The 12,387-nt window shown below is 44.4% G+C and overlaps 1 protein-coding gene across 2 annotated transcripts in view; it reads right to left on the bottom strand.

Moving 5' to 3' along the window:
• Window positions 1-12,387, bottom strand: part of CDK13 (cyclin dependent kinase 13) — a 113,251-nt gene that overhangs the window by 17,056 nt on the left and 83,808 nt on the right. For both annotated transcript variants that reach the window (XM_072599102.1, XM_072599103.1), the window contains exons 9-10: window positions 2,413-2,514; window positions 2,240-2,317 (exon numbers count right to left, since the gene is read on the bottom strand). In XM_072599102.1, the coding sequence (XP_072455203.1) occupies window positions 2,240-2,317; window positions 2,413-2,514 (180 nt within the window). The remainder of the gene's footprint in view (window positions 1-2,239; window positions 2,318-2,412; window positions 2,515-12,387) is intronic.

Below are 12,387 nucleotides of genomic sequence, written 5' to 3'. Positions count from 1 at the left end.
AGGATTTTAGCAGGGACTTAAAGGAAGCCAGAGGAGCAAAGGAATGAAAACATGCTAGGCATCAGGGGCTGCCTGAGAAAAAGACAGAATCAGGAGAGGGAGCATCTTGGACCAACAACAGCTAGAAGGTCAGAATTACTGAATACAAAGGAGGGGGTAAAGTCTAAGAAGACCAAAAAGTTAGGAGGGGCAGGTTGGGAAGGGCCTTAAAAACCAAGCAGAGATTTTAGTGTTTGATCTCAGAGGTGATAGGGAGCCCCTGAAGTTTATCAACTAAGGGGTAATAGGGTCAGGAGGTCAGGTGAACACATCAGGAAGATCACCCTGATAGCCAAATGGAGGGTGGACCAGAGAGGGGAGAGACTGAGGCAGGGAGCCTCTGAGAGGGTAGTGCGAGGCACCTGCACCAGCAGGTGGGCCAGTCCGTCAGCACAGAGATGTGACAATGATGGCATCAATAGGACATGTGAGTAGGGGTGGCGAAGCGAGGAGCTGAGGGGGAGACCTAGGATGCAAGCCTAATTTTAAAACCTTGCTCCAAAGGGTATACTATCTTTTAAAATGATGAATGGGGCTTTGATGGGCCTGGGTCTCCCTAATTCACTTAGGCTGAAAGGACAGTAGCCTAATGACCCAGCACTCCTAGAGGCTCACCACACAGATCTCTGACACTGTGCACCAGTGTCACCAGTCCTAGCACCACTCAGAACCCACAGCAGGACAAACGGCTGGCAGGGGCTGAGACGCCTGGTCAGTTTCCAAGTCAGTGTTACGTGCACTTAGCAGTTTTAATAAAAAAGGAATGAAAAGCAGAGTGGCTGTGGTAGACCAGAATTCCCAGCTCTGCCAAGAACAGTTGTGACCATGGTCAAGCTGGTCTCAATTTGAGGACATTTGAGCCTCAGTGTCTTCACCTTTAAAATGAAGGGATGGGAATGAATGATCTCTTCAGGTATCTGTAAATTCTAAAGCTTGAAGAGCTGAGGTTCATTTGGTTATTGCAAATCTGAATGATATGCACTGACACAAGAAATCAGGGAGAGAAGTTATTCAGACACCCTCCGGTCTGCCCAGATGCTTGCCTTAAATCACCCAAAAGTAGTGCCAAAGAAAAAAATGCCAACCCTGTTGATCTATACAGTATTGGCAAAGATGACTTATGTGCCCAGATACACACAGGCACAGTTCTTCACATGACTGGGGTGGGGGGAAGCAAATGATCTCTCCTAGGTTAAAAACTGGCTTCAGTAACAATGGCGATCGTTTATTGAGAATGGTTTTACAATTATCAAGCTTTTAAATCTATTGATCCATTTGCCACAAATTTTTTAATGAAACGAAAACTGAAATTGATATAGAAGCAGAAATAAGAGCAAGGTCTGCCCAATGGGGCAGTAAAAAGCTGATTTTTACCCTCTGCTTAATAAAAAAATGGTAAGGTACAATAAAATGAGGAGATTATTCTGGTAAAGAGTAATAATCTATGATGCAACATTATAGATTATTAATAATCACAACTTTATTAAGATATTTATGTGAGAATAAGTCTAAAATATATGCAAGTTTCCATTAGTTAAATCTGAGCCAAATCAAGAAAAATACAGATAAAGCTGCATTGCCACCTAGTGTCTGCAGTCAAAAATACAGAACCTTAACTATATGGATTCTTCCGAAGGAACAGTATTTTGTTCAAGAGATAAAGAATTAACTATAACACTCTGAACCTTTCAGATTCTCAAAATTGGCAAATTATATTCAGATGACTGAGAATTATTTCCTAATTAGAAAAAAAAAAAGACTGGTAAGCAACTTGTGAGTTTCAGAGAAAGCTGTCTGAGCTGGGCTCGAGTTGCTCTATGCACATACTTCATGGATCCTCCCGCATCCATCTTCCTTTCTCTATGCAGATAAATCTCCCTTTCCCCCACAGGCCTACTTTTGCAAGTATTCTTTGACTCGACTCTATGTCATCCCTACGCTTTCTTCCTTCTTCCCCTCTGCTAATTCTTCACAAGCTGCTTCTCCTCTCTGCCCCTGACTCTCAAATCTCTTGTACACATTCCCAAGATGCCCTCCGGATTCCCAGGCTACATATGGAGCTGAGTCGGAGCTTTATCTCTATCCCACAGAGCTTTAGTGGAACAGCAGCCCAATGTTCATTTCCACAAAGATTCCATGGCACTGATGCTATGGACAATTTAACTCCCATCTCAAATACACCCCCCCTCAAAAAGGTTACCTTATCAGTTCTAACTGTGCAAGTTCCTGGTTTGCTTGAAATATCGGTTTTTTAGTGAAGAGTTCACCAAGGATGCATCTGGAAAACAAATACCATTGTTACCGAAGGGATTTATTTTGCTTCAAAACTTAAGACTGAGTGTAAAGTCTAACGGGAAATGCAAGGTTTCTTACCCACAGCTCCAGACGTCAATCGCAGGGGTGTATCGCTCCTCTCCCAGCAAAAGTTCCGGAGGCCGGTACCATAAAGTGATCACTTTGTTGGTGTATGGCCGACTGAAACACAGAAACAAAAGCACTTAAAGTGAATCTGTCATAAGGCAGAAACTGATTTCCTGTGGATGACATAAGATAAAGCATATTTCTAGCTCATCAGAACCACCCTCCAACTCTCCAAATTCAGTTACTTTCACTAGCACACACAAACACACAAGTGCTGATGCCCAATAGCTTTCCGTACTGGAAATACGGGTTCAGAATGTGATTTCACATCTTCAATACATAGCATACTAGTAATAGCCAGCAGAACAAGCTAGGGCCCTTGGAACCCAGCTCTCTGTGCTCTACATTGATGTCACCTAAAAATACAGCAGTGACCAGAATGCTGAGCCTGGAGTCAGGAAGACCTGGGGTTCAAATCCAGCCTCAGGCACCTCCTAGCTGGGCGACCCTGGGCAACTCCCTTCACCTTATTTGCCTCTATTTTCGCATCTGTAAAATGAGCTGGAGAAGGACATGGCAAACCACCCCAGTATCTTTGTCAAGAAAATCACAAATGGGGACACAAAGAGTCAGACACAAATGAACAAATTATCACATGTAAAAGGGAAAAAAACCTGCTTCTCTGGAAATAGAGAAGTAAAGTTTGTTCCTCCTTGCTCATACCTCATGCCAATAAAATCCAGGAACCCTGCCCTTTCCAAGGCCCTGAGGTCAGTCAAACAGCAGGCAGAAAGGTAGCAGTTTATGGGGATGGGTCTGAAGCAATACAGCAACTTCTCTTTCAACTCTGTGTCTAGACAGTATGTCCACATCCAGTACATTCTGAAGGAGCTGATTCACTTTGGATCAGACTTGGAATGTGACTATAAGTTACCAATTTACACCTTAAATTTAGCTCATGTTTCAGTCTAACATCTTGAAAGAAAATGGTCAGCCAGTTTTGAAGCAGGTGGGTCTCTTATTTTTAAATTTTTCAATTATCTCTTCTGAGTAAGTTGACATTTGTAAGGTGTTCTATAATCATCATCTTATTTGATCCTCAAGACAACCCCATGGAGCAGAAATTACAAGAATTATCAGCCCACTTTGCAGGTATGGAAAATGAGTCTGAGAGAGGTCCAGTCACTGGCCATATAGCTGAGCACAGAATGGAATCCATGGTTTTTTCCTTCCTCCCTCCTTGCTTCCTTCCTAGCCAGCATTAGAGCAGGGATCACAATACAGGACTTCTCTACAACACATTTGCTGATATCTTAGAGAAAGGCCCAGAAGATCCCAGAACCATTTTTGTGGTGGCTAGTCCAGTGGTATGATTGATGAAGTAGAGATACCCCAGAGCAGGACAAGACGCTATGTCCAGATCACTGGAGGAGGGGTTAAAGGAGCTGGGAAGTTGTAGCCTGAATAAATACCTTAGCAAAAAATGTCCCAAACGGATTTGAGGGGAGAAGCGGAAGGACTGCAGTGAGGATAAACTTCCTGCAAGTTAGGGGTGGCAAGTCTGCAACCACTTCTCAGGGCTTCTCCCTGCACGTTTATTCTCTGAACAAGACAGCCATGGAGCCTCCTACAAACTCTGAGATTCTGTGTCTCCACTATCTTCCACTGAAGCTGAAACAGCATATTACTTCATCAAATGAAATGAGAGGGAAACCTTTGCAAAGCACAAAGCATACAAATTCTAGCTATTACTGACTCTTATTTTAAGGTGGGCTGGGTGGGGAGCCAGATTCTGATATAGCCTAATACAATGGAAAGACCAAAGTGGTTCTAGGACTAATCTGAAGGTTGAGGTCCTGAATCCCAAACAAACCCGATGCCCAGAAATTTTTATCTCTAGGGAGCTTGTTACAAAAGGAGAAATCAAGGAAAATTTTCCTGGGCACACCCTGCTCCAACCTAACATATTTGAAGAGAGGTAAGGGTGTGTAGGGGTGTGTGCGCGCGTATATTTGAAATCAATCCCACTGCGGATAGGCCAAGAGGTGTGGTGAGCAGAGCCAGCCTAGGGGTCAAGAAGATCCATGTTTAGGTCTCTCTGACATACTCTGGTTGTGTGACCCTAGATTAACTCACCTCTTTCAAAGCCCTAGGCAACAAAATTGCTGCATATTTCCTGATAAGTACTGGCAGAGAAAAGTCTCTTTACCCAGAAGCTCCCTGCACTGATAAAATCACAGGGCTAGACTTTACTCCCCCAAGGTGTCTGCTTAGCCAGTGACTCCCAATTCACAGATAAGAAAACAAATTTCAGTGAAACAAGTTGCTCAAGCTACACAGCTAGTAAGTAGAAAAACTAATCCCTCAGGTGCATTCTGTTACTGTAATTTTAGTGCCTGACCAAGGCCCAGGAAAGAAGGTACCAACCAGGGAAAGCTTTGGCAAAAATAATGGCAGCTCCCCAGAAATATGCACAACTTACAAAGTGCTTTTCTCCCAACTCCCCTGTAAGGCAGGAAATACAATTGGGATCACCACTGACAGGTGAGCAGATTGGGGGTGCACAGGTGATCAGTGACTGACCCAATCACACACCTGACACACCAGGGTGGACCAGCATGAAGTCTAGTGAGAACACACTCCGTTTCATTGCCTTTTCCAGAGAAAAGAGGTGTACATTCTGTACAGACAATATTAAATTTTTTTCTGGCCTTTCTCATGTACATGAGGGCTTTGTTCAGTTAGACCTGCTAATGTTTTCCTTCTTCTAGAACCATCCCAATGCTAGGGATGAGGAATCTAGGTTCCTTTCTGAGAAAATGTCCTATTTCTCCAAGTAAATCATATAGTATATGAAAGAGGAGAAAGAATTATTCAGGGCAATGACAATGTGACAGGATTTCAGAATGAGAAAACAATAACTGTGGGCGGAGGCCAGGCACCAAAAAGATATTGAATGTGCATGTCTGGGGTGACCACAGTGAGGGTGACTGGGAGTGGCCAAGGATCAGGACTGATGGGATTTCTAGGAAAGGACTCACTTTTCTGATGCAATTTTCAAGGTGTAACAAAAGCATGCCAACCTTCCAAGTGCCATCATCACAGCAATACTAAATTTCTATGGTCCCAAGTTCAAATATAAAACTCAAGAATTCCGTGATAAATTACCCTTAGATAAAATCAATACAAAGGCAATGTCCTAAGTCTGCTGCTTTAGCAAAAGAAAAAATAATGACTAGAGAATTCATGCTATTCAATTTTACTAGATAGAAAGTAAACATTTGAATTAAATAAAAGATTAATATGTATTCTACAAACTCATGATTGATTATATGATTAAAGAATAAACAAATAATCCATCTTTAGTGTTAAGACTAAATGAGTAAAGAATTGTACTTAACTGCCTTGTAAAACTAGAAGATCCTGCTTTTAAATGAAAGAGCATATGAAGACAACATCTGTGTGTGTGGACAAAATTAGGAGCTCACACTCTAGAACAGAAACTTCCCAAATACCCAGTGACAACATGAAAGGAAGGTAGTTTTACGAAAGTAATAATACATATACATAAGTAATGATACATACATGATAATTAAGGAAAAAACCCCCAAAGTGAATTATAAATTTAACACAGAAAATTCCATTTTAAAAAAGCCTAGAAAGGGTGGGGAACCTGCAGCCTTCCTATTTGTTCTATAAAATTTGGATTCAGTCCAAAGGAGGCACTCAAAGACCTCAAGGGCTATATGTGGCCTGAAGGCAGGTTCCCCACCCTGATTAATCATCAAAATGTTCCTTCTTTGCTGGTGAAATAAGAGACCATGTAGAAAAAGATTTGGAGCAAATCTATTACATTTGTACTTAGAGGATTCTAAGGGGCAGCTAGGTGGTGCAGTGGATAGAGCACCAGTGCAGGAGTCAGGAGGACCTGAGTTCAAATCTCACCTCAGACACTTGAGACTCACTAGCTATGTGGCCTTGGGCAAGTCATTTAACCCCAACTGCCTCATCCTGGGCCATCTCCAGTCATCCTGATGAATATCTGGTCACTGGATTCAGATGGCTCTGGAGGAGAAGTGAGCCTGGTGACCTGCACAGCCCTCCCTCACTCAAAACAAAGTCAAGTGCAAGTCATATCATCATTTCTCTGAAGGCATGGTCTTCTTTGGCAACGAAGGACAAACACACACAGAGGCTTCTAAGTGGAGTACAATATTGCCATGGATAGATATCAGGCTGGGCTGCTGATACTCTCCCACTCACCCCAAGCCTCTTTTCTCATTTATTTATGAAGGACCTACTATGTGCCACTTGCTGCATATGCCCAGACTAGAACAAGTCTGCCCTCAAGGAGCTCATATTCTACTCAAGTGAAACAACATACATATAAATAAGTCAATACAAATGTATGTAGTATTGGAGGAAGGAAAGCAAGGGGAAAGGAATAGGCATTTATTTGGCACCTACTATGTGCCTGGCACATAAAGTATCATTTGATTGTCACAAAAACCCTGGGAGGCAGGTGCTATCAATATACCCATTTTACAGTTAGCAAAAATGAGTCAAAGGTTCAAATGATTGCCCAGGGTCCCATAGTCCATAATTCATAAATGTCAATGTCTGGACTTGAACTCAAGTCTCCCTAACTCCAGGTCTGGCACTCCACCCACCGTGCTACCCAGACGCTTGTTTCTGAGCACTGTGGCCTCTGTGAAATGAATCTGTATTTATTAAGTGGCTACTCTGCAAGGTCCCGTGCTAAGTGATGGGGACAATCTGACGGGAAGACAACATTTAACCAAATCCATACTAAACCATCTCTATACAGGATCAGAAACAACTGGCAGTGCCAAAGGCTTGGATACCAGGGTGGGGTGGTAAGAGCTGGGGAGGATGGCTCTAGAGTACTAAGGTGAGAGGGGGAAGCTCTTGGGGGAATGATGATGAGTTCAGTTTTGGACATGTCTGCTGGGCATCCAGTTGGAGATACCTGAAAGGCAGCTGGAAAAGATTTGAAAGTCATTAGAATAAACATAGTCATTAAATTCATGGGAACTGATGAGATCACCAAGTGCAGTAGGATGGAGAAGGGGAGGGGAGGGGAGGGGAAAGAGAAGCAGGCTCAAGACTGAGCACTGAAGGACACACCCACGGTCTAGAGAAGGATCCAGTAGTCTGAGAAAGAAGAAAACCCACAAAGCAAGAGGGCTGTCCCAAAAACCCAAGGAGAGTGCTCACCCATGTCAAAGGTCAGGGCAGCCAGGTGGTGCCATAGAAACTTGAGTTCAAATATGGTCACAGTCACTTAACCTCTGTATGCCTAAATATCCTCTCCATAAAATCAGGAGGATGATCACAGCACCTACCTCCTGACCTGGGGCTTTGGAGAGTCAAATGAGATAATAATGGTCAAGTCCTTGGTCCACAGACCCTTGGGAGTGTCTGGCACACAAGCGCTATAGAAACATTAGTCATCACTTCTATAAATCTTCTTCTTGTTGCTGTCCTAGGCTGCAGAAGGGCCAAGGAGAATGAAGATGAAGAAAAGGCCCTTGGATTTGGCAACTGAGAGTTAAACAGGAGGGTACTTTGAAGAAAGCAGTTTCCATGGAATGATATAGTTAAGAGCCAAATTATAAGGGATTCAGTAGAAAGTGGGGGGGGGAAGGAGATGGCACCCAGCACAGACAGCCTTAGATAATGTTACCTACAAAGGGTGGAAGAGAAATAGGACACCAATTAGTGGGGCTGGAAGGAACAAGGGAAGGTTTTTTGAGGATAAAGAAGGCATGGGCATGTTTGTAGGTAGTAGGGAAATGAGCCAGCAGAGAGAGAAAGAGACTGAAAATAAGGGATTGATAGAGGGGGGAACGGCAGAGAGATAACTTTGTTAGAGGAAATGGAAAAGAATGGGATTGATGGAGCAAGTAGAAGGGTCAGCCTTGGTCAGGAGCAGGGCTACTTCATCACGTGAAATAAGAGGGGGCAGAAGGCACCTGAGTGATGGAAGAAGGAAGAAGAAGGAGCTCGTGATGAATGGCCTTATTTTTTTCTATAAAACATGAGGCAAGAATTTTGGCCAAGAGAGTGGATAAAGAGAGAACCACGGGAAGACTGAAGAAAGATGAGATATGGAAGAGCCACGGTGGACAGTGAGAGAGGGAGCTGATGAGGTAAGCAGAGAAGTCATGCCTGGCAGCAAGAAGGAACCCCTGGGAAGCTCTGTCACTTGGATTTGCAGTGGAGGGGGACTGCATCATTTTTTGTGTCCTTAGCACCTAGGTGCTTACAAAAAAATATCGGTGGAAATGAAAATTCAGATTGTTCCAGCTTCTTCATTGCTCAGGTACCAGGAATCTGAGCTCGGATCTTCCTGACTGTAGGCCCTGAACTCTAACCATTGCACCACTCAGCTTCAGGGAGAACACTAACTGCGAGGAAAGACCAGGAAAAGCCTTGGGAAGAAAAAAACGTCATCTGACCTGTACCCTTTGGGGAGCTCAGTGAGAGATTTCAAAAGGTTGAGGTGAAGACAGGGTTCAATCTAGGCAGGGAAGCACACCTGTACGAAAGTGTGAGGGTGGCCAAGGTGCTGCTGACCGGAAGGAAGCCAATGTGGCTGAGATGAGAAGTGTCCCTGTCTGTCTGCAAGGCTGGGCTGGAGCCACCTGGGAAGCAGGCCTAAGGGCCCCTGAGGAGGGAAGGGTCACATTCAGACATGTGCTGTGGGAACACCATTTGGCAGCTGGCAGAAGATGAATTTGAGAGGAGAGAGAAGTGAATCAGACTTCAAAGGCTGCTGGAACAACCTAGGGGAGAAGTGAGGAGGGCCTGCACTACTGAACCAGACTAATTCCAAACATCTCCAAAATTGGAAAAGCTGAAGGAAGGAAAGTGCTCAGGTGGTCAGGCGGAAGCAGGGGCAAAGTAGTAGTTTTATTCCCCTCTATCTCTTGGATGCCTCTGATTCACAGGGCAGATCTGGGCCTGCTTGGGGGACGCAGTCCACCACGGCCACTAGGGCCAGTCATTCGCAAGTCAGGAAAGACAACACTGCATCTTACCACCCAACTCTTACCCCACCACAGTTGATGAAGATATGGGGCTGTTTTTCTTTCTTTCTCCATTTTTAGGGGGTGGGGGTTTAATTCTACAACAATCCTATAAAATACACCAAAAGGTCTATTCACAGAAAAAGGTAGCCTATATTTCAGTGGTTCCAGACAAGTCGCACTGTTCTAAACAGAGTGGTTAACAATTCTCTGGAAGCAGAATTCATGGAAGCCTAGAAAGAGTTTTGTGTCAGGCTCCCATGGGGCCACATCTGGAACAATGGAGGTATTACCTGGAGACAAAAAGCACACACCAACCACCAATGCTTCTTTCCTTTCATATTCATTACTACCATAGTGCTCTTACCAACTGACAACACCAGGAAATAAGCACATCACAAAACCATTACATCCATAAAACTTCTCATTTCTAGACTCAAGGAAGGGTCCACAAAAAGAATGGCTGTCCTGTCAATCTTTGTTGACTGTTTGAGGCCAGATGTCATTCGTTAACACTTAATGAAAACAGCACAGCTGGGTCCAACACTTGTGGACCTGAATGAAACCAGGTGATTGGGGCTACTGTAAACGACTTGGATAATGTGCTGTGGAAAAGTTTCATTTCTAAACTGGAGTCAGACTTAACACTTTGACAGAAGGTCTGACAGACGTCTGGCTTTATAACCACTGCTCCCCCCTTCTCTGTGTGCACTCAGACACACACTTGCTCCTAATATTTCCACTCAAGCTACCTGCTATGCAGCAGCTACCACCCCAGAACTGCTTCAGTCCCTCTCTCTGCTTCCACTGGCAGCAGGAATACTGCCCCAGCTCATGAGAAGTAGGATCTGGGAAAACAGCAGCTCTTTTCTCCCTAGTCCTGACTTCTTCCAGGTCCTCTGCTAAGAATGCACTTTTTACCAAGTCTGCCTTAAGCTGCGACTGGTTATCAGCAGAATGGAATACGTATGGAAAAACTACGCAAGTGTTAGATGGGTAGGGTGAGTGAGGAGGGGGTCAAGAATCGAAGGGCAGAAAAATAAAAATGACACACAGTAGCAGCGAGGGGGCGCCATAGTACACAAAGCATTGGGTCTGGAGTCAGGAAGACTCATCTCAAGTTCAAATCCGACCACAGACACTAACGTGCTGTGTGACCCTGTGTAAGTCATTTCACTTGACCAGTTTGCCTCCGTTCCTCATCTGTATAATGAGCTGGAGAATGGCAATCCCGTCCCTGTACCAAGAAAGCCTCAAATTTGAAGCCCTATCTATTCTCACAGCTGTCACAGGGTAATTTGGTTTCAAAGACCTCTCAGGGGCAATATCCTTAAACCCCACAAGGTGGCACTATCTTCCCACAAGGAGAAGAGGGTGTCCATCAAACTGTCAATTTTGTAGGGCCAAAGTTAATGCCAGCAAGCTGGCAGTGGGGCTGACACTGAAAAGATGGCTCAAAATGGCTATGTTATAATCCCATTTTGTATCCTGACCAAAATTCTGACACTGATAGTGTAGCAAGAAAACAGGTGTGGAGTTATGCAAGCTCTGCCAGCTCCTCAGGATGGTCTACACTTCTCCCCCTCCCTTTCCCACAATGCTGAGCTGCCAGCACCCTCCTCAATCTACTCCTCCCTGGAGATGCCTTCAGGGCCCCTCATCGGCAGCCATCTCCTGCTCCACACAGGCCTCTCCACTCTCAAAAACATGCAATGCCTCACCCTGCCCCCACCCAGCAAAATGTTGGGATTAGAAAGATGGAACTTTGTTTCCAGAAGAAACTTGAGGTCATTAAAAGATTTTTACAATTTCTAAGTCTCATACGTTAGCCATTAATTATGATGCTGAAGAAAAATCCTGTCAATATGGAATCCGACAAATTTTTAACTTTTAATATTCTTCAAACATTCCAGCTCCAGATACTTAACAAAAGGATTTTTAAAACACAATTCTGGAAATGTAAGTCCTGCTCAGACTGCTACCCTCTCTCCAGCAGAGAGGATGGGGATCAAGGAACAAATAAAAGATCCAACTAAATTCACCAAATTGTTCAACCCTTGGGGGATGGCCAGAGCAATGGGGCCTCAATGGAATGGCCCAAGGAGACGGGAGGCACGCAGGGGGTCTGAGACTTGCCTTGAATTTCAGTGTCCCGAAGAGCCATGAGTTGCCTGAGTATGGCCGACTTTCACTCTTCCCCTTACTCTCAGACTTCCTGGTAGCCTTTGGTGCCACCTTTCCAATCCGACTTCCATCTGAGGGTCTGCCTTTCTTTGGCCTTCCTGTGGTATCCCTGGCCTTCAGCAGTCAGACCCACCAGATAGCACAGAAGGCACAATGTGAGCATCTACTAGTCACACCTGATATTGCAGTGCAACGCCTCAAGAGAGGCAGAGGCAGCTTCATTCTTGCACTCAATGAAGCTGAAAGCTGGATCACCTTTCTCAAACAGAGTTGAGTAATTCTGCCTTCTCTCCTCCTTCAGCCAGCCTGCACAGAGCTTAGATCTCTCCTTTCCTCTATTGTGTTCTGAAGCCGTCCTTAGAAGGCATTTTTAAAAGCTGTTTCCCTTTGTGTTGTCACCAAGTTCAGCTTGTTCCAAGCTCTGACTTTTCTCAAACAATTATTAAAGGACTTTATCTCTCTTGGATTCCTCTCAAGTTACCCATGACCTTTAAAGCTACTAGGCTGGTCAGTAAATTCCTGAGCATCCAGGGTCTCTGCAGACAGCTCCCTCTCTTTATCTCATCTTTCTCATTCAAACTTCTTCCTCCAAGCTTTCTAGCTTCCTGTGGAGCATGGGATGACAGGATCTCAACTGGGACTTCAGGGATCACAAACTCCAGCCTGACCACAACAAAGACAGGTGAGTAGATATAAAACACACCTTGCAAGTGGTCATTTAGATTTCATTTTCTGTCCACTAGTAAGAGGA

The sequence above is a fragment of the Notamacropus eugenii genome, chromosome 3 (genome assembly GCF_028372415.1).
Source record: "Notamacropus eugenii isolate mMacEug1 chromosome 3, mMacEug1.pri_v2, whole genome shotgun sequence".
NCBI lineage: Eukaryota > Metazoa > Chordata > Mammalia > Diprotodontia > Macropodidae > Notamacropus > Notamacropus eugenii.
Note: the sequence above shows the minus strand (reverse complement) of the source record. Positions and strands in the feature narration are given on the sequence as shown.